Source organism: Megalopta genalis, chromosome 10 (genome assembly GCF_051020955.1).
Source record: "Megalopta genalis isolate 19385.01 chromosome 10, iyMegGena1_principal, whole genome shotgun sequence".
Lineage (NCBI taxonomy): Eukaryota > Metazoa > Arthropoda > Insecta > Hymenoptera > Halictidae > Megalopta > Megalopta genalis.
This window is the reverse complement of record NC_135022.1, coordinates 11,600,509-11,621,353: the sequence shown is the minus strand read 5'-3', so window position 1 is coordinate 11,621,353 and position 20,845 is coordinate 11,600,509. Positions and strand designations below refer to the sequence as shown.

The following is a 20,845-nucleotide window of genomic DNA, read 5'->3' as shown; positions in this document are numbered from 1 at the left end:
GTAAGTTTGAAAAAAATAACGGAGAAATAGAAGAACGAAAAAATTGAAAAGAAGCCTGAAGAAGAGATAATGTCGATCCCTTCCGGCGACCTCGGTTCTCGAACTGTGCAACCTGTGCCGTAGAAGAAGAAGAAGAAGAAAAAACAGAAACGGCAAATTGGCATAGTCGGGAGCCGCGTACCGAGCGTAACTCGAAATTAACCTTTCAAGGCCGCAATTTCTACTTAACCGCATATTGAAGCGGAAAAGCGACACGGAAAATTGCGGAAAATTGCTTCTTGGGGCGCTGCGTGACGAATCGCCAGCAATTGGGATCCATGGGGATTGATCCGTTGAGTGGGGTTGCCGAGGATTCGAGCGGTTTCCCTGGGTTCCGCGATCTTTTAATCCGGCGCTTCGAAAGAACGCGGGAATGAAAAATAGTCTCCCGGTTAAACGATCCCTCCGCGGAGACCACGCCAACTTATGGATGGCTGGTTACTTTATTAATTGGAGTATTCAAAATCCCCGTGCGGGACCGGTGAAAAACGGCCCGATCGATGCCGTCCGGGGACCGAGAGTGCGATTCTATATGCAGACGTAAATCGATATCGAGATCCGCTTTTTTGCAGAGAACCGCCACAGGTGTGCATCAAACGGTGTTCCTTCGTTTCAACGTTCTCTGACCTTTCTGTTTAACTCTGGCACCCAGCTTTGCCTGTTAATAGGATCATTTTTCGAGTATAAACTCGGGAGACCGTGAACGATGGCAGATCAAGTCGACGGAACAGAGATCTCGCTGCGATAAACAAAAGTGTAACGGCAAAACTGGACCGTGACGTAACGTTAAGCAAGGAATATTGGCCCTCCGTGACCTCGGTTAATTCCGACTTTATCTGATATTGTCGCGAATACTGAAAAGTGATAGAATTTGGAGGTTTCTTATTCGGTGAAATGAAGAATGTACCCTTATGGCAATTCGTTGGATAGATAGACTGCGGATTTTATGCATTTATGGTGAAATTGGGTAGTTACATTTCAAAATAATGCTACAATTAAAAACATTTTAAAACGCCAATGCATTATTCCTAATCTGCTAAGACGATTAAAGGAAGAATGACGTTGCTATCTGGTTTCTATTCCTTGCAATCGTTTCGTGGACGAAGCCTAATCCGCTCATTGGCTCGGCCGTCTTGCGTTAGCATATTTCGCCCTCTCATTGGTCAGTGCTTTTCGTTAATAACTCGTAAACAAAGCCGCGGCTCGCATTTTTAACGTAATTATGAAACACCCTTGTACATATTTCTCACAATTTTCTGCGATTCGTAGAATGAAATTCGCATTACTTACGAGTAGACCGCGAAACCCGTGTGCAACGATACTTAAAATTAATCGCTTCTATCGGCAACGATCTACACGTAAAAATATCACTTCTGTTAGCAAAGATTTACAGGAAATTTTATTGAATCTTCACCAGAAGAGAATCTTCTAGTTGGTACAACGAATTTTTCGATCTTTTCAAACGAAACGATCCGGATATTTATAAGATGACCTAACACTTTCTCTTTGCCGCACGTTTTTTCCCTCTGCACTTAACAATTACCTAGAAGAAAATAAAAATGTCTATTTTATCATCGATTCAAATTCACTCGAATGCTTAAATATTCTACTTCGATTCGAAGGGAGCAAATAATTGGTCGTCACTTGGTATCGTCACTTGGTATCTGTTTTCATATTATATTGCGACAGATAGTCAATTACTCTGCTGAAAACTACAAGTGATCCAAGTAAAGACGATCGTGAGTAGACTGCAGATCTTCGTTCATTCCAAAGTGATCAGAGCCTCGTCTTATGTCCTATGAGAAAAAGAAAATTTGTGTCTGCGTTTTTGTGACAGTTAAACATTTATAACAAATGAATAGAATCATCGCGAGTCTGAATCATTATATCAAGGCAAATGGTTACCGATAGATAAAGTTCTCTGTTTCATCTGTTCACTTCTCTTAGAAGCACAGAAAATCCGCAGCCTACGCGAAGATCGACGTCCAATCGACAATTTATACGCGACCGAACTGCAATGTGGACGATGTAGTACTATGTCGAGCAATTAGATTGCCATTCTAATTTTTCGCATTCCGTCGATTCGCTCGTCCCCCGCGGACACCTGCCGCCACGCCGGTTTGCGGGCGAAAACAGCTTCACGGTGACCTACAACGCGTCCCCGTTCACGGGAAGACCGTCTCAATTAATCCATCTGCATCCGAATCGCGCGATAACGCCGGGCGCGTCTCGTAATTAACATTTTCAGCCCCGCGGAAACAAGTTCGCGCGCGTCTCCCCGGCGAAAGCAACGTGTTTCCCCTGACTTTCAGGTAACTTCAACACGCGCGGCGGAAACTTCGAGCCGTAAGATAATTAATAACGCTGCCGGTTCTTACTTAATTGCTCCAATTAGTATCGGCGTAGCGGCTGCAAAAAAATCGGATACACCGACGTAGACCGTTTTTCTCGAAACTCCGCGGACACGATCGGCCGATACCTCGATAAACGGCGGACGTGTTTGCGTCGCCAAGACAATCGCTGTTCCAATAATAAACCGTCGACGTGCCAGCCATCGATAGAATTTACTAAACACTAATGTTACTAGGTTCTTTTCAACTGAAATGGAACGCTATTCATCCGTCGTCGCAGCATTGAGGCGAATGTAAGCAGGCATTATTAATTGTCTTCTTCCTTTGAATCGTGGAACAAGGAGTCGAAAGGAGATTTCTAAGCTGCTTTTTCGTGCAGCGTAGTCGTTCGGAAGCTCATTAACAAGATCCCGGTGGTAAATGCGTTAAAAGTGGCGACGCCGAAATGAACTAGATGCTATACTAACGCGGTACAATGATTGGCAAACGTATCGGAGACATTTGCGTTTGCAAAATCGAATGAAACACACAATGACACAAACAATCGTGGAGGAAACCCAAAGGATCCGGACACTGTTCAAAAGAAAGTAGAACCGTACGAAAGAAGAAGAAAAGAGTACAAGGAGAGACGACAATTAAAAGAGACAGTGAATTTATGTGGGGACGCGGGAGACGTTGAAAGAGAAGGTCGAGAATAAATTCGCATTTATGGTTTTTACCCCTGTTGCTCGAAATAGCCAGGGAATGCGGTTCTACGTAGTTCTATATCGTTCCCCAGTCTCGCCGACGAGGTTATCGTTTGGCTATATTTGGTAGAATTTATTTGGTAGAATCAATCGTAGGGCGGCTCGCCTAAGTTCGTCGAGCAGAGCGTAAAAATGGCCGCCGCTAGCTCGAATACGGCACGCGTTCGCATAAACTTTTCACGCCGGGTTTTACGACCTCGTCCGCGACTGCAATGGGTCCCACATGCTTCGAGAGACACCCTAACCGAAGCGTGTTTTACTTCTCGAGGGATTAGGTTTCCTATTTTACGCATCGACGTCTCGCATCTTTTACGCAGATGTTCGAACACTTAGCTTTTTTAGGGGCTACTGTAGAAAGTGTGTGGACACTGAAAAGACACGAACTAACCTCGCCTGTCTTCTGCAAGACCGTCGCATTTGCGAATTTTTCTCATTGCGAAGAAAATGTTCTAATTGTTCGATAAACGAGAAATGAATGCCGAAAAGTTGTTTTGGAGATGCTCCAGCAATTAGCGTTTGGGAGAAAGAAACCTGGCCTATTTCATTTACTAATGACTTATCACTTCAAGAATTTTATAGAACTCTGGCTTAAGCTTGGCAGCATTATTGCCGATTGGGGCGATAAGGGTTAATAATAACAATGATAATATTTTATTGATGTAAACGGAAAAATCCGTTTGTTGCGTAGTGTACACTAAAAAATAAGATGTCGAAAGTTATATAAAGAAATGAGCGAGGGTAAAAAAAGAAGAAGTAATAATTATATTACTTCGAACTAATAATTATATTACTTTATATTACTTCGTTTAAACGAGGGAATTATATATATATGAGAAACAACCGGTTTAGGCAATTAAATTGACAGGATATGACTTAAAATTGTATAGGACACCGTGTCCATCTAGGTATCGCTAAGAGAAAATTTTGTTAACTTTCTGCTTCACTACTTGCAGCCGAAGGCGAGAACTATCACACGATCATGGTAGAGAAAGAAGACCGAAGAAACGAGAACGCGACTGGATCTGCAAAGTCTCGCAGAGGCGGCAGCAAGGTCGAAACGAATCGAGACTTCGCAGCCACCCCGTATGATAAGCCTGAAATCAATAATGTTTTCCCTGTAACATTTCCTTCCAATTTCACCCATAACGCAGCTACACCTTGGAACACGTGTGCCACCCTACGGATTGAACCCTTTCGGGCTGCGTTGCCGGTTCCAGAGCACCCTGTAGATGTTCGATCAAACGTGCAACCGAACATTGCAGCCGCATAGCTAATCTTTAGGCTACGTGGGACGAACGAGAAGATCTAGGAGCTATTTTTTCCCCCCGGAGTGATCAAGGTCGCCGGTGTCCCCTCGAGTGGAACCAATACGTCTCCTTCGCATATGATTAGTAGTGCATGCACTCCGGAATATAATACAACTGGCTCGACCCGATGGATCCGTACCGGTGACCTTGGCCACGTACGTGCGCAAGAACCATGACTACCCGAATAAATCGCTGGTTGCTTCGCCATTTCACGCGTTATCGGCGGGTTCGCGAACTTGACTTCTTACCGCTAAGAACTAATAGAAAATGATAATCAATTTGACGCCGGACGACGTCATCGGCAACAGGAAAACAGGATTCAATCTGTCGCCGGAATCTGTCGTTATGGCGGTTTATGCATTTATACAAAATACGTTGTAGCACGTGAAATAGAATTTTGGGAACATCATTGTTCCATTCTCAACCCCCTTTAATCGAAAGAAGTTCGAACAATCACTGTAGCATATGGACCGCAGACTTCTCGTTTGCAATAGGAGATGATATATCGTAATCAATACTTGTAATGGCATCTCTATTTTATTTTCACCGTAAAAAAAACTCATTATTTAACCAAACAAATTTTTTCCTGACCGGAGTTTCGCATGATCCGCGAAAATAGGAATTTGCATGAAGATCTGCGGTCCAGCGATGAACTTTAACCCTGTAGGATATGTACTTTGAAGTGGTTCGGCTACCAACATATCATGCAAAAAATCATGATCTAACAAATCGATAAAATCTAAAACCGAATAGCTAGTATATTCATCATTCGATCAATTTGAAACCTAATTCGATGTTCGAATGTACCATTACTTGATCTTTGGTGAACACGTTCGCTAACTAAAATTGAATATCTCTTGAATAATCCCTTTTAAAAAGAAGACCGCCATATTGATGGCGTCAGACACATGCAGCTAGATCCTACGATTGCAAACAAACAATTGAACTTCCCGATTTTTGCATTTACGGTAAAAAAAAATGAATCGTAAGAAATTAATTTCCGCGACTGATAGTTCCCCAAAAAGAATACTACCGTTGTTAACACTGGAACAATCGAGCACTAAAAGAGCGCAGTCTGCGTTACTTTCATAGAATATATCTGAATGATTAGATGTCTTCAATATCTGCGTACAGAGGCGCACGAAAATGTTCGAACACCTTTTAAAAAGGCAATAACTCTCGTTTTTAACTTATTTTCTGGACCTATAACGAACATTTAAAAAACACCTTTCCTAGATCTCGGCAACTTACGTATGTGCACGCTAAAAATTTGATCGAAATCCGTTAACTCAGAGTCAAGCTGCAGGCGTTGGAAGATTTCGAAAACTGCAGATTTCTTACAGTTCTCGGTCAAAAGTGTCCAAAATTGGGACAATACTGCGATTTTTGCGATCTTTAATTTTTCTGTGTTTTCCCCCTCTTTCCTCTTTGTTCATACTTAATGCGATCGTTATATAAAACCTACGCGCGTATACATGAATAAATTATTATTATTGTTATTATTATTATTATTAATATCTACCCACATAAGCGCCTTTGCAATCTCTATAATCGAAAAACAATGAATTTGAAATATTTAATTTCACAGGTCGGTGGTTCTAGAGCTAAATAACAGAAATACGTTGCTCGAGGATCTAACAACAACCAGCCAACTGTCGTTTCTAATGGGCCACCTTATAGGAAACCCGTGGTTGTCCCGATCAGTTTTAACGGTTCAGGTTCCCGATAATCGTGATCGTCGCTGTCTTTTGAAATGCTTTCGAGCAGTTACGATCCCGATCCGAACACCGAGGCCTGCGTCTCTCCCTCCTACTCCTCTCTCTCTCTCTCTCACTCTCTCTCGTTTTCTCTCAATCTCTCTCGCTCACTCTCCCTTATCCTCTTCTCTATCTCTGTCTCGCTCATTCACGAACAGGCCTCACGCGCGCGTGTGTATACGACCTATACATATGTAAGTCACGTCGGTACCAGGTTATCGAACACGCGCTCTGACGTCACAAAGGTACATCGCTCGCATCGCCGAGCAAAGTAAATCATCCCGTTTCGTCACCCGCGCAGCCTGAATACGCCGGTGTCTCGATAGGGAAGGATATAAAAAAAATAAAAAACAAAATACAAAGAAGGGAGGAAAAAGATGGCCGGCTCCTAGGCACTTTCTCCCTCCACTCTCTCTCTCTCTCTCTCTCTCTCTCTCTCTCTCTCTCTCTCTCTCTCTCTCTCATGCTTTCTCTGTTTGGAGTACAGCGAGCGCGGTACGCTGGCGTTCGACGAATGGTTCGTTTTTCGGACGTTACGTTCGCGAACCGCGTGTGCGTTCTCGAACAGAACCGATCGGCCGTGTTATTATTCCAACGAGTCATAAAGCATCCATATTTAGCCTTTGTACACACGTACACGCACGCCGTCGCGTACGTGCGCGATGTAATCGTGTGTGAAACACGTTAACCCTATCCTTGTCGCCTTCCAATGTACCGGAATAAAGGGTTTTCGGACCCTTCGACATATTTACCGCGAAACCATAAGGCTCTGTCCTTAACAGGTTCCCCAGGGACGCGAGATCCTCGGATTCATACATACTTCGACCCTTCGTTGGGCGACGGCTCGAATCTGTGCACGTACTATTATGCATAATCGTTGAAATTTTTCGTTAAAGACTTTCATTGACTATTAACGCGCGCTACTACTCGCTATATGTCTATAAATAGATATATCCTTTTTTTTCGAAAGACGCTCGAAATATCCTCGTGTCCGTAATAACTATTCCTTCCACTCCTATGTTGCCGATCTAAAGTAGTAAAAGCGCAGTGAACAGCTGTTATAATTGCGAACGTAATTCAGGTGTTTTCTCTCGAAACAAAGATCGTGATGATTGAATCGAGCTGCTATAGAAATCTTATTTCATCGAAACGGCCCTATTATATTCGAGGACAGAAACTTGGTGAAACTGTGCTACATCGAAAGGGTTAACCCTTTTGGGAACCAATGTCGCCATATTGCCCGTAAACTCTTGCGTATCTACATACAGTCTTCCACCATAGACGCTTCAAATATTAAAATAATAAAATATCGATGCATGCTATTTTCTTATTAATCGAGATCTCAATGGACAGTTTCGGAAGAGCGATTTTTACTGTTTTGGAGGGCTGAAATTACACTCGCGTTCTGAAGATCGATAAATCGTCGGCGCATTCGATGAATCCTCGTTTCCATCATCTCGAATCAACGCTACTGTTCGTTTTGGTGATAACGTCGGTACTGCACCCGTAACATAATCGAAGGTAACGGTTTCTCGCGTAAACATCTCGACAAAACATTCGTATTCCCGAAGGTGACGAAGAGTCGATTCTCGTTCTCTAACGTTCGACCGAATTGTACCGATCGATCGTCGATTCGATACACGCACCCTCCGCTCGAAGACGAGCGCAGACAGTATGGATCTTCGTGCAACGTGATCGAGAACGAAGATCGAAACGCGACCGATAGTAAACGGTAGCCTTCGTTGAACGGAACCGATCGTTGCAAAACAAAAGGAATAAAGAAGATCGATTGATCCACGAATCGACGTACCTTCGTTCCAGCATCCTCTTCATCTTCCTCGGGATTATAGGTCTCCGTGAAGATACTTTTCCTCCTCTTGGAGAACCTATCGACCTGCGGTACTGTAACGATAGAAATAACCTTGAGAACACGGTCCAAAGCGATCTATCATCCCGCGACAACAACGGCCGTGTTTAAAAAAAACGGTAACGGAATCGTAAATAAATCGGAGCAGGTCAAGCAGTGTGTGGATCACAAGTTTCGAATTCGCGGAACTCTGTTTTGAATCGGAATAGAAGTGTCGTACCGATATCCATTGGTGGTCGCGTACGCGAGTTTTTCAGCGAAAACCGCGAGAATCGGGCGACACCGGTCGAGTTACACAAAGCGCACTATGAGAGGAGTCGAATTTCTAAATCGAAACGGTACCGCGAACGGCGCGCTTCGGACTAACAGGCTGGCGAGCGGTGGGTTGCATATATATATGTGTGTGCGTGTGTGGGTCTGTTGTATGTGTATGTATCGGTTGGTCGCGGGACGTCTACTGGACGCGATGGGAAGTTGCATCCCGACCGACTGAAAATTCTTCGACCGCTCACCTTCTTCCGGCAACTCATCCGGCGACTCGTCCGGCGTAGATTTACAGGTCTCAGTGGGATGAATTAACCGAGTCTGTCGAGATTCTTGTAGTTGCGTAAAATACTCGACGGCATAGTCGATAACGTTCACTGGCCGTTCCAGTAGATAACTAATCGTGAATTCCAATAGAACTTCGTGGAGCTCGTCTGGCACCGAGATATGGCCAGCGGCCCATGTACGACTCATTTTTCCGTTTCTGTTGCACCCGTAACAAACCGCACGTTAACGATGTACACGCTACAATGGCATACGCCGGTAACGGGCTGGCCGACGATGAGTCCCAGGCTGGTCCGTTATCACTGCACCAGAGTAGTTAACGCGACAGCTCTCTTACTGTGTCTCTCTCTCTCTCTCTTTCTCTCTCTCTCTCTCTAGCTCTCTCTTTCCTTTTTTTATTTCTTTCTCTTTCTCTCTCTCCCTGTGTGTGTATGTGTGCGTGTATATGTCACTCTTGTCAGAAAAACGAGCAAGAATATTCCTACTATCGCACGTACTACTGCTCTAGCGAGGCCAGGAGAACGTAAGCCCTACGCGTTCCGCCCACTTTCGCGCTGGGCCACACTCTCGTCGCAGCTCTCGAACTCTATCCGGTCCTGATGAATCGCCTTTGCCCCTTTCGTCACCAACTTTCAACGATTTTTTTTTCTATCCGACACTATATAAAGCTGCGCGCAACATACGTCTGTCCAAACCGAGGGATGCGACCTGGTCGCAAAGATGGCGACTATTTTACGGAACGGGTCTTGACATCAGGCAGAGGGATTCCACCGGACATTTAAGTGGCAAACTGCAGGCAAATTGAACATCATCGACGGCCCCGAACACATAGATCGTAGAGCAATAGTGTACACTACGAATGCAGACGCATCACTTTACATTGCTCTTTGATATCGCATTCATACACGACTTCGCTCGGCCAATGGTACTCTTGTATTTTCGTCGACAATTCGTAATGCCGTTTTCCTTATTGGTTCGATAACGTTCTTACTATAATGCAGATCGTGTATCTTTTCTTATGAGTTCTTATTGGGTTCTAGTGATTATAATGTAAATTGAGAGGTACACTTCATTGGAAATTGGGATAACAACGATTTCAAATAATATTTCAAAAATCCTGATTCTTAAGGCTGTCTTAATGACGCAGCTCGCAGCACCTATCGGCGCATACAGAAACTAACTTAGAACAATCTGCATGCTGGAAACGCTTCTATGTGAAATCGTTTTGTTCATGCCTTTAGTAAATTACAACACGTGCGCCATACAAGTCAACGATTTCAGTATTAACAGTAAAACATGAAATGATTACTGATTTATACGCTTAAAAATTATTTCATTAGTTGTTGCAAGTATGTATCATTAAAATTTCAATGCTACTTTATTCGATAATGGCCGCGCACAAAGAGTAACGAGCATAGGAGTTTTAGGTTATCTTGGTGTAAACAAGGATTCGAAACTACTTATCGAAGATGGCGGGAAAAGAACAGTTCGATAAATATTTAGGTGGATCTCAAAAATTACCGAATGAGGTCCACATTTTAAAACTGGTTTCCGCAAGAGCTAGCGAAATCGCTGCAATGACACATTCTATAGGTAGGTTATGTAATATCATGTTTTCAATGTTATTCGAATGAAATATCCTTTGCTTCAACGTTTTAACGCACTTAACACTTGCAGAAAATAATCAGCAAACGAAACTTTTGTTTCAAAAGTTGCCTATGTATATGCGCAGGCGTGTAATGTCGCACAGTGTGAAGCGACTGCCGCGTCGATTGCGGGAAGCACATTTGAATCAAATGAAAAAATCTGGTTTGCCGCCAAAAATCAAGAGGCCGTGCCGCAAATATCGCAGGCGACCGCGAAATTTGCTTTTGGAGTATAACCGAAGACAGCGGAACAAAATTTGGTTGGAGACACATATTTGGCATGCAAAACGCTTTCATATGGTGGAAAAATGGGGCTACAAGATCGCAAGTCATGCAAACGACAGATGTTTTAAGGCGAATTATCGCGCCGTGACAAAGCATTGTCTTATGCAAGATATTTCGTATTACACATGCGTTGAAATGCACGGACCCGAAGAAATTCTGAAAGAAACATTGAAGAGCCATTGTAATCCACTCGAGTTAACGTTCGCCGCAAAAGTTTTCCTTTCCGGTACCCGGGAAGGAACTCTGATGTTCTTTAAAAAAAATGGTTACCCGCGATTTCCAATTGGTCACGTGCACTTTTTGTGGAAGCCGAGCGGGAATTCAAAATTAAAAACAATCTGGATTTGGGTGCACCCATCGTTTTTCGATGAATTTTTGAATGAAATCATATCCAGTTTCGACTTTAAACTGAATGATACAGTGCCTAGCCCAACAAATAGTCAAATGATTAAATCTAATTCATATACCAACGATAATAATTGTAAAATGACCGTCCACAAAACTACGTTTAACAGATTTCGTTTTTTCGGACCGTTAGCGTTAAGCACGTTAACGGAGACATTACGATTACCAAATATTGATGAAAAATTTCATTCTCCAATTACGATCGAAGTTGAAGAAAATCGAATGGAGTATGAAGATGATAATCAAGACAATAATAAATTGTGGCATAAAGAATACTACAGTAATGAGGAAAATTTAGAATCTTTAAAACTTCAAAAACAATTGTGGGAACTGCTAAAGACACTGCAATCGTCTAGTCAATTGCCACCAAATATTGTTCTCGGATTTACAGTTCTAGATCCGAGGTTTCACCTGCCTGAAAAAAGAACAAAGCCACAAGGTAGTGTCTCAAAGATGATGGAATTAATGCCAGTCCCACCGACAAGTGCTAATTCCAGTCCAATTTGGGATGAGGAAATACGGCAAAAAGTTACTAAAACATGTGTAACAACTAGTTCCATTAATAAACTAAGGAGTAAATGTTTAGTCCCTGGCATAAATAATGACAAATATTTCAATGAAGAGATTATGACCAAAATACCCATACTTTTAGTTCAGAAACCAGGAATTGGTAATCAGGGTTTAAGTTCTGCTATAGACATTATTTTACCAGCAGGTTGGGCAATGCCATTCTGGCTTGCTTGCATACTCCGTTGTGTAAGAATAGGTGCACTCAGGGAATCAACATCTATCGCGTTCGAATATGAAAATGTAAAATCGCCAGATATCAATGACCCAGATACACTTGCTTATTCAAGAGAAGCATTAAGTACTAAAAAAGAATTGATAGAAAAATATTTGCGCTATCCAACTAATAGACGTGTAAATTTTGTAAAGCTGGGAATTGCTACTCCATTTTATTGTGAATGGAGAACTTTGATGAATGAGTGGACCAATGTTGAAGATTTTTTTGTATTAAGAAATCGTAAGTTGCTGCAATTGTTACAAGATAATTTAGTAACTGAAGGAAAACCAAGTAGACAGAATAAATTGCAGAAATCCAAATCATATCCTCATTTGGAAAATTCTTTTGAAAATAGGAATTGTTTAATTCATGTCAAGGTATCCATCTTGAAAAAAGGATGCCCTAAAAGATTTGCAATTATATGTATGCCAACACCTGAAGATATAGAGATGTATAGAAATAATAGGAACTGGTCGGGACCTACAGAGAAGTTGTATCCTGATCCAAATGAAACCATTAGAAAAAGATTAAGAAAAAATCACTTAGCACTTCTAAAACGCTTAAGAAAGCAAAGGTTGCGACATAAAAAAGCATTAGATGATGAACTGAGACAGCTGTTAAACAGTGATCTACAAATTTTAAATAGTGAGAGCAAGAGAAGAAATTTATTAGAAGAAAGTCGTGAAGCTGTCTGTAAGCAGTCTGAGAAAATGACACAGATGTACCTTCCAGATTGTGTTGGTGTAAGATGTTCCTGCAGTAGAGAAGTCATGGGATATGTAACAGAAGGTGATTTTTCTTTTACACAGGCAAAAGGCATAGGTCTGGGATATATAACGTTGAATTCGCTGCTCGAATTAGTTAACAAAAAATATCCATTTGTCCTTATTAGAAATATACAAACGAGGCAGTATAGAATTGCTAAATTGGAGGTAAAAGTTTAGCAAATAAGAATAACGTTCTCGCCTTCTATTTTTCATATTTTAGTAAATAGCAATTTGTACAGTAATTTATAATTAAACTGTGATTTTTAAATATGCATTGTTAAAAAATGGTTTTTTTTTTAATATGTAAGCTAATTGAGAAAATTGCTCGATAGAGCAATTTGCTATGAACGGCACGAACTCCTAGTTTCTTATATATTTATTTATTAAAAATGTATTGTTTATTGATAAAATTGTCGTCCGTGGAAGACTGAGCAATTGGTTAGATGGAAAGAGCAATGTTTTGATAGGTAATACAACACGTTTTATTCATTATTTCAGAAATTTCGTATTATTAAAAGTCTCCAATCTGTCGTAAAAATCCCTAGGCTTCTCAACAAAGTTTTTTTGGATATTTCTCGAAAAGGATAAGTAAGCAATTAAAACTAATTGGTAAGCAATTATGGGCAATTAAAGAGCAGTTTTTAAAGCTGTTTTATTAATATTGGTCACTATGGTGAGCCAGCTTCAATAATACGAACATCGAATGTTCCAATTGGACCGTTTTTGGCTTCGGTATTCTATGTATGAATGGGTAGTGTTTCTACAGTTGTGTATAGTTTCAGGATATATTTATGATTGACGTTTCTAACGTGGCGCATGAATAATTGTCAAAATACGATGGAATGTCCAAAAGTTTACACAATGAAGATGTTATCAGATGGATAAAGGATTTAAAGATTAGAAATGTTCCATAAATATTTGTAACGAAGCATGTATGTAAAAGACCCCTAAAAAATCTTCAATGAATGTCATTTTATGTGGGACATAGCATAATAGTTATACGAAAAATATACGCTTGTACGTTAAATAAATTGTCTGCTTATGGTCTAATTACTATTAAAATATGAGTGTTGATAGCGAAAACAAATCAAACGAAGCTATTACTTCGTTTACACCGTCAGTAGATCAAGAAAATTCTGACAACGGAAATATTGAAAAAACCCCTATAACCCCAGAAATGGTGTTACGCTTGCCTACAATTACCGATAGTAAGGCAGTATATTTTTATTATAATAGTTTATATATCTTCCTTTTTTATAAAATAACCATTGATCAATTTTATTTTAGAATATTTGTGTTCTCCAGAGGCTAATATTTATGACATTGATTTTACAAGATTTCAAATTAGGGACCTAGAAACAGGAGCAATATTGTTCGAAATAACAAAACCACCAGCTACTGGTAAATAGTGACTAAACTAATTTATGTATATATATTTATGTCTATATATTGTATGCTATCAAATATAAATATCTTGTTTGTATATTTTAGAATGCGATCTTGTACAAGATGTAGAACCAGAGTGTGAAGAATCTGGTTGTGAGGACACAAATACTGGTCGCTTTGTACGTTACCAATTTACACCCCAATTTCTCAAATTGAAGACTGTTGGGGCAACAGTAGAATTTCTTGTGGGCTCTAAACCAGTGACTAATTTTCGAATGATTGAACGCCATTTCTTTCGAGACAGATTGTTAAAAACCTTTGATTTTCAATTTGGATTTTGTATACCAAACAGCAAAAATACCTGCGAACATATTTATGAGTTCCCTACTTTGCCTGCTGATTTGGGTAAGTTGTAAGTTTGATTGTATGATGACTGGAAATATTAATCGCATAGTATAATTTCATTAAAAATGATCTTTCAGTATCTGAAATGATTGCAAATCCGTTCGAAACACGCTCAGATTCATTTTATTTTGTGGACAATCAATTGGTAATGCACAATAAAGCAGACTATGCATACAATGGTGGACATCCTCACGATGTACTTTAGTATGCAATTTGTTGAATAGGTTAAAATATAAAGAAAAGTTAGTAAGGAATTTGCACTTTGCAAAAATGATTGTGATATTGCAACACATACTTAACTAATTTAAAATTATAACTTTATTTCTCTGTACACAAAGTTGCAATCGCAAATTTTTACATTATCGCTTAAATATAGTATTTGTACACAATTCTTTAAACTTTTTGAATCGAATTTATCTATTTTGTTGAATATTTCTGTCTTAAAATCACAATAATTAATTAAGCACACTATGTTTTAATAATGTCTAAAAGCCTTATCAAAATTTTACATTTTGAATAGTCGTTCTCCAATAAAACATGGCCTTACGCGAAACTACTTTCCAGTTCTGATAAAATTATTTCCAAGCTACAAAACGTTGAATATGCAATTTATGGAAATGTAACAAACAAGAAGTTAATAAAGTGTTAAACTTTGTAAGTTCTTACCTGATGCAGAATTCACAATTTGTTTACATTGTATACAATTGTATTTTATCGTTCTATTTTTCACTTGTATCTGTAATGTTATAAATTTCACATAAATACATATATATGTTTCCAAATGCATTACGTATTTTTCTTATCTTAAAATGGAAATTACAATTACGATTGATTAATGAAATCAATTGTACACTTCACAAAATCAGTTGGTTTGTCTGCATGAACCCAATGATTGGCACCACTTATGTATGAGAATTGAGCAGAAGGAAATAAATTTTTAATTTTATCATGATCTTCCATTTTTATGTAATCACTCAAGCCACCTCCTATAAATAATGTTGGTCCCTTAAAAACTTCTGATTCCTGCATCGAAGGAAAAACTGCTATCTCTGTTACAAAATTTTGTTGCAGTACAGGTAAATTAATCCGCCATTTATACTTTCCAATATCAGCTTCCACTATATTCATTATTAAAAACTGCAATTAAAATTTGATCTAATTATTGCAAACCGTTCATAATAAAATTATTATAAACGTAAAAGGTAGTTATATACCTGGCGTAAAGTCAGTGGTTTAATAGCATCTGCAAGCTGTTCCTCTGCCATTCTACGTGCCTTTGTCAATGTTGGGCTATTGCTTAGGTCTACTGAACTCATAGCATTGAATATCTTTTCCATCTCCAAAAGTTGAGGACTGGCCCTCACTGGAGACATATCTACTACTACTAATTTTTCTACTACTTCTGGATAATTTAAAGCTACATACATCATTGTAGATCCTCCCATACTATGTCCTATTAAAATAGATTTTTCAAATCCTAAATCATGCATGAGTTGAATGACATCATTTGCCATGTGTCTATAGGTCATATTTGAAGAATGTGGAGAATCTCCATGGTTCCTTGCATCTATAGATATTACCTATAAATGCATTTCAAGTATTTCTTATATTCCATAAATTCCATGTATCTACCTTACGATCTGTTTGCTGATGTATTGATTTTGATAACATATTCCAGTTATTCTTTGACCCAAAAAGGCCATGCATTATAATAATAGGGTGCTTTGAATCATCTGTATTTTGTTTCATTGACTCATATGATGCATATGCAAGTTTTACTGGTTTTATGCTTGAATAAAAATAAGTAAATATTGAAATAAATAATGGATAATAGGAAAGTATATACTTACATGAAATCAAACTTACTCCTTTGAATTAATATGCATATGTTTAGAAGATAGAGATGAATTAATTAAGTTTTGTCTCCAATGTTGTACAAAAATATTTCTCCTTATCAAATAACAAACACTCACAGTCCTCATCTTTATTTCCTTTTAGTTATTAATGGCAGTGTATTCAATTCTTATTCATATGTATATAAAAGATTTTCGTAACATTTCCACTATTGGGAAAGATAAGTATACACTTTATATTATCTGTTGATAATATTTAATCACGGTCACAGACTGAATTGTGAATGATAATGGAGATTGCAAAATATTTTTATAAATCTTAATAGATTTATTTAATATTTGCCTTATTGTATAATAAAGTGACTTCGACCCAGTTCAAATATACAATGATCCAATAACATTGGATCAACAGATCAACATATGAATAGTGGTAATATTAGACATTGACTGACATTTGTTCAAAATAGTTCCTCTTCACTCTTCACTCCGATCACCTGAAAATCACTTGCCGATATCAGAGAACTTCCTTTTATTGTGAAAGTCTATGATCGACTTGCATCATTGACTTGCATTATTGAGTTGCAGCCTTCAATAAATATTTACTTATTTAACTTAATATTTCTATTGAAAAGTTCTTATCAAGGCTATGCATTTTTATTAGTAGCTGAAGTCAGCTGAAGTGACATATAACGAATCAGGTCAAGGTACCACAAGTCACCAACAGGGAATATCAGAGGTGGTATGGTATGTATGGTATGTACTACTATTTAAATTTGTATTGTTTATGTTCCTAAATTGGATAACCTTGACACACAAAAGTGGAAACATTGCATACGCATGCGTGTCAGATGCATGAAATTTTTGGGCTAATACTCATGATAAGTCTAGTTCCGGACAAGTTTACGTGAAGATGGAAATTAGTTATCAAAAAATGTTGGACACTTTTCTTAGAACATATGTTATCTGAATGCAGCATTTACTACTGCTAAGTATGAAACTACTTCATAGAAAGTGTGTTTCTCCGGGCTTAAGACAGGATACACTGCGTATTGGATGTGCAGTAAAAAATTGAAGGAGGTAGAAAAATCGTGCAAAACCTGAGGCACTATATTTTTCAAACGAATGTACATCTGTCTACCATTAATTTCATGGTAGTCTGCATACGTGGCGCTGTGGTAGCAACATGTCGCTGTGAAGTGGCAGAGTTAAGAATCGGCATATGTCATTTTTAATAAGTTCACAGCGTAATTTGATAAAATGAGGTGGCTTATTTCTTGTTTATCCCTAATTGTTTTAAGCAAAAGTGCAACCTGTTATTTCATAACTGTGGATGCACATGCTGAAGAATGCTTTTTCGACAGAGTTGAAGCGGGAACGAAAATGGGTTAGTTTTTGCTTAGGAAACTTTCCTTAAATAATTTTTAATGATTACAATAACGTGTTTTACAAATTCATTACGCAATTACTTATTTATTTTAATATAAATTGGGGTTTGACATTTCATTTTTATTGTTATTGCTAACGTTTCTATTATGTAAAATTTACGAAATTAAATTTTTCAAGTAGATATATTTCAGAAATGTATTCAATGAATATTTATGTCATTAACATCATATTTAGATTATGTTTATTTAAATTGTGTTATGTAAGTCATTTTTAAATAATATTAAGAAGATGAAAGATATTATTTTACATATGGAGTTTTTGTTAATTGAATAAATTGTGTGCACTATATAATTCGATAGATTATAGACTGAAAATTGAAGTAAAGATTAGTATTGTATATTGTGTCTATTTTCTCTTAAATGTATTTAGAAAAAGAATAAATTAATTCTTGTTTGTATAATAGTGAGTAAAGATACTAAAAAAATCAAAAGATATATATTTTTCATTTATTTATGTCATTTATCAATATTAGCTACACATACATTAGCATAATGTTAATCAAATAAGAAATTTTTCTTATACTTGTAATATCTTTTAGGTCTTACGTTTGAGATAGCGGAAGGTGGATTTTTAGATATAGATGTAAAAATAATTGGTCCTGATCAGAAGGAAATATATAAAGGTGAACAAGAAAGCAGTGGAAAATATACATTTGCTGCGCATTTGTCTGGTGTTTATACGTATTGCTTTGGTAATCAGAAAAGCAGTATGACACCAAAAGTTGTAATGTTTAATATGAATATTGGTGAGACTCTAAAACCTGTAGAACATACTTCAGATGGAAAGAATGCCGATGATACAAATCATAGTAAAATAGATGATATGATTAAAGAATTAAGCACAAGTTTATGGGGAGTGAAAAATGAGCAAGAATATATGCAGGTAACTAAATTTTTTTAGTTTTATGTATTTAGAATCCAGGACCTTGGAATTTCAACGATGCTAACTTCTTTTCTCAGGTACGAGATCGAAACCATAGAGCTATCAACGAAAGTACCAATTTCCTTGTAGGTATGTGGGCCTTCTTTGAAGCTATGGTTCTGGTTTGTATGACAATAGGGCAAGTTTTCTACTTAAAGCGATTCTTTGAAGTCAGAAGAATTATCTAATTTAAGGCACATAATAAGAAACTCATAAACTCATTGTACATTTTTTATGTGACTAAGTTATAATAAAATTACGAAGTTCCAATATTTTGAATTCCTTTTTTTTGTAATTTGTAACATCAAAGACCTCGGATATAGTGTTCGATAAAAAAAGTTTTAAATGCATTATTAATAAGAGTTCAGTTCTTGCAGTAGCAGTATCAAAATAAAAATTAAGTTTAACATTTAGTTGACTGTAAATCTTTTCGATAAAAGCAAAGTTTAATTTAATCTCGCAGTAATTTTTTTATTATTTAGGTAAATTAAAATGATTTATCGAAATTGTAATATTTATAACGCTTGTAATATATTTTATATGATTATATAGGGTAATATAATGTAGCAGAAGCTAAAATATATTAGTTGTTTTATAATGACATGAAATAATATCATACAGTCAATAATATTTGTAAAAACGTATACTAGTAATACAAATAACTCAGCTTAATTTTATCGTCAAAGTGAGCGAAAAAATTGTAGTTTTAATCATATGAATGTTAAAATTTTTAATTTAAAAATTATGTGCTTTGGTGGCGATCTATTTCAACGTAGAAAAAACTGTTAATAAGTCTGAAAATTTTGAAAAACCGACCTTTTTTATAAAAGAAAGTAAATTATTTACATCTCATATCTTATACGGGATACATACTTCCTTAATAGGGGATATAGTTTTAAATGTATACAAAAATCTATATTCTTACTATACGAACAACGTAATGTAATACGGGTAATATGCGGACCGCTGTTTTGGGTTTTTTCAGACCCACGATTTTAAATTACGATATTTTGTATTATAATGACATTCAATCAGTTTCATAAGGTTTAATAAATAATTTAGATACATATAAAAGAAATCTAAGACATTACTTGTACACATAATTATATTTGCTATAATTTTATATGGAAGAGTGTATATTAAAAATTTTTTATAATGCATTGCAAAAGAATCATACAATAAATAAAAAAATTCGAGGGTCAAAAACTGATTTGTATATGTATAATTATAATGATAAATTATGGATGACCGTTTCTATTATACAGTAATTCATTTTTTATGTCTTAACCCTCTTGACGTTAATTCCATCAATAATTTCATATCTTTTTCATTTGATTAGTTCGAATAGCTGTTTAAAAAATTAAATTATCGATGTACAACATTGGTAATTTCTCACGGAACATTGTATAAGCTTATTAGTTAGAAAATAAAATAAATCTGTCCTGATGAATTCAGTAATAATTTGAATTGTAATTTAATAATTCAATTGTACTACTCAATTCTGTGATAATAAATTTTTCTTTTCAAAAAATACTTTTTAAATTTCCGAATTTTATCATTTTTCAATTGATCGGACGTAATTGTATAATAATCTAATAGAAGCGAATAAAAGAATGTTTTCAATTTATTGCTTAAGTAATTTCTGCAATAAACTCTTTATAAAGTTTCAAGTATATCGAAAGTATTTTAAATTACCTACGAAAAAGGCATATGCAATATGATGAAGTCTAGCATCGATTATCATAATTTTCTAAAAGCTAAAAGCTTTAATTCTTATCAAGAACATTTTTATCAAGACCAACCAGCGTGGACCGTTTTTGTTAATTTTTTCGTGGAATAGTAACCGATTAGTCTTTTTTTCTCGGTTTCATTTTGTTCGCAATTAAATCAATTTATCACGTATTCGATCGTTCTATTCAGTTTTTTAAACTGCATTATTTCGCACTCTGCCACGTTGAAATTTCACGAATATCTCGAAGCCATTCACCACAGAGCTCTTCTCGTCAGGTAACTCGTCTGATTCGTGAAGCAGGCGTGAGAATAAATGAATAACATAAGAAGGGTTGTAGGAGTACTCTTCCGGTATTCACCCTAGGGCTCTTAAGTCAGAAAGGCTCATTGTCCGCTCCTTCTCATTAGATGCCACCTAGCAGTTCCATCGACCCCACCAAGTAACAATACTGTGGATGCTTTTTTCTTCCTCCTTGATCTGTAGCTGCAGGAAACACGAGCGGATTTCATGTCTCGGTGTCTGCTCTAATCCCGGCCATGACTATACCGAAAGACAATACTTTCGGTGCTACGGTTGTCCGCGTGGAACATTCGAAAGGG

At 37.3% G+C, this 20,845-nt stretch overlaps 5 protein-coding genes across 15 annotated transcripts in view; 3 read left to right on the top strand and 2 right to left on the bottom strand.

Annotated features, from left to right (window-relative positions):
- The window catches only part of Pka-R2 (cAMP-dependent protein kinase type II regulatory subunit), a 31,142-nt gene extending 21,630 nt beyond the window's left edge, over positions 1–9,512 (bottom strand). Inside the window, exons 1-2 of one of the 2 annotated variants that reach the window (XM_033469959.2) lie at positions 8,580–9,512; positions 8,011–8,102 (exon numbers count right to left, since the gene is read on the bottom strand). In XM_033469959.2, coding sequence (XP_033325850.1) covers positions 8,011–8,102; positions 8,580–8,805 — 318 coding nt within the window. In that variant the 5' untranslated portion in view covers positions 8,806–9,512. Of the gene's footprint in view, positions 1–8,010; positions 8,103–8,287; positions 8,448–8,579 lie in introns of those variants that run through there. The other variant, XM_033469960.2, reaches the window with a different exon arrangement.
- A 164-nt stretch (positions 9,513–9,676) lies between these two features.
- Pop1 (POP1 ribonuclease P/MRP subunit) lies at positions 9,677–13,553 on the top strand. 5 transcript variants are annotated; one of them, XR_004490218.2, is made up of 5 exons: positions 9,677–9,965; positions 10,044–10,209; positions 10,294–12,525; positions 13,002–13,091; positions 13,280–13,553. XR_004490218.2 is itself a non-coding variant. In XM_033469953.2 (4 exons), exons 2-4 carry the CDS (start codon positions 10,086–10,088, stop codon positions 13,016–13,018), a joined length of 2,373 nt encoding a protein of 790 aa, XP_033325844.2. In that variant the 5' UTR covers positions 9,677–9,965; positions 10,044–10,085; the 3' UTR covers positions 13,019–13,553. The 5 variants fall into 5 exon arrangements, 3 of the variants coding, with proteins under 3 accessions (XP_033325844.2, XP_033325843.2, XP_033325842.2); XR_013034243.1 differs by having other exon boundaries at positions 13,002–13,112; XM_033469953.2 differs by having other exon boundaries at positions 13,002–13,553.
- Positions 13,306–15,080, top strand: unc-119 (unc-119 lipid binding chaperone). Its single transcript, XM_033469970.2, has 4 exons — positions 13,306–13,711; positions 13,791–13,904; positions 13,995–14,294; positions 14,372–15,080. Exons 1-4 carry the CDS (start codon positions 13,567–13,569, stop codon positions 14,497–14,499), a joined length of 687 nt encoding a protein of 228 aa, XP_033325861.1. The 5' UTR covers positions 13,306–13,566; the 3' UTR covers positions 14,500–15,080.
- On the bottom strand, positions 14,590–16,872 carry LOC117220214 (sn-1-specific diacylglycerol lipase ABHD11). 6 transcript variants are annotated; one of them, XR_004490219.2, is made up of 6 exons: positions 16,161–16,870; positions 15,927–16,083; positions 15,509–15,874; positions 15,121–15,431; positions 14,961–15,030; positions 14,590–14,880 (listed from the first exon to the last, which is right to left on the bottom strand). XR_004490219.2 is itself a non-coding variant. In XM_076524784.1 (6 exons), the coding sequence occupies exons 2-6, from the start codon at positions 16,274–16,276 to the stop codon at positions 15,021–15,023; spliced, it is 960 nt and encodes a 319-aa protein (XP_076380899.1). In that variant the 5' UTR covers positions 16,277–16,390; positions 16,491–16,870; the 3' UTR covers positions 14,590–15,020. The 6 variants fall into 6 exon arrangements, 4 of the variants coding, with proteins under 4 accessions (XP_076380899.1, XP_076380901.1, XP_033325852.2 ...); XR_004490220.2 differs by having other exon boundaries at positions 15,115–15,431; positions 16,161–16,869; XM_076524784.1 differs by having other exon boundaries at positions 14,590–15,030; positions 16,161–16,390; positions 16,491–16,870.
- Positions 16,873–17,297: 425 nt separating this feature from the next.
- On the top strand, positions 17,298–18,786 carry LOC117220217 (transmembrane emp24 domain-containing protein). The gene is made up of 3 exons (XM_033469972.2): positions 17,298–17,531; positions 18,132–18,475; positions 18,553–18,786. Exons 1-3 carry the CDS (start codon positions 17,405–17,407, stop codon positions 18,700–18,702), a joined length of 621 nt encoding a protein of 206 aa, XP_033325863.1. The 5' UTR covers positions 17,298–17,404; the 3' UTR covers positions 18,703–18,786.
- Positions 18,787–20,845: the final 2,059 nt, after the last annotated feature.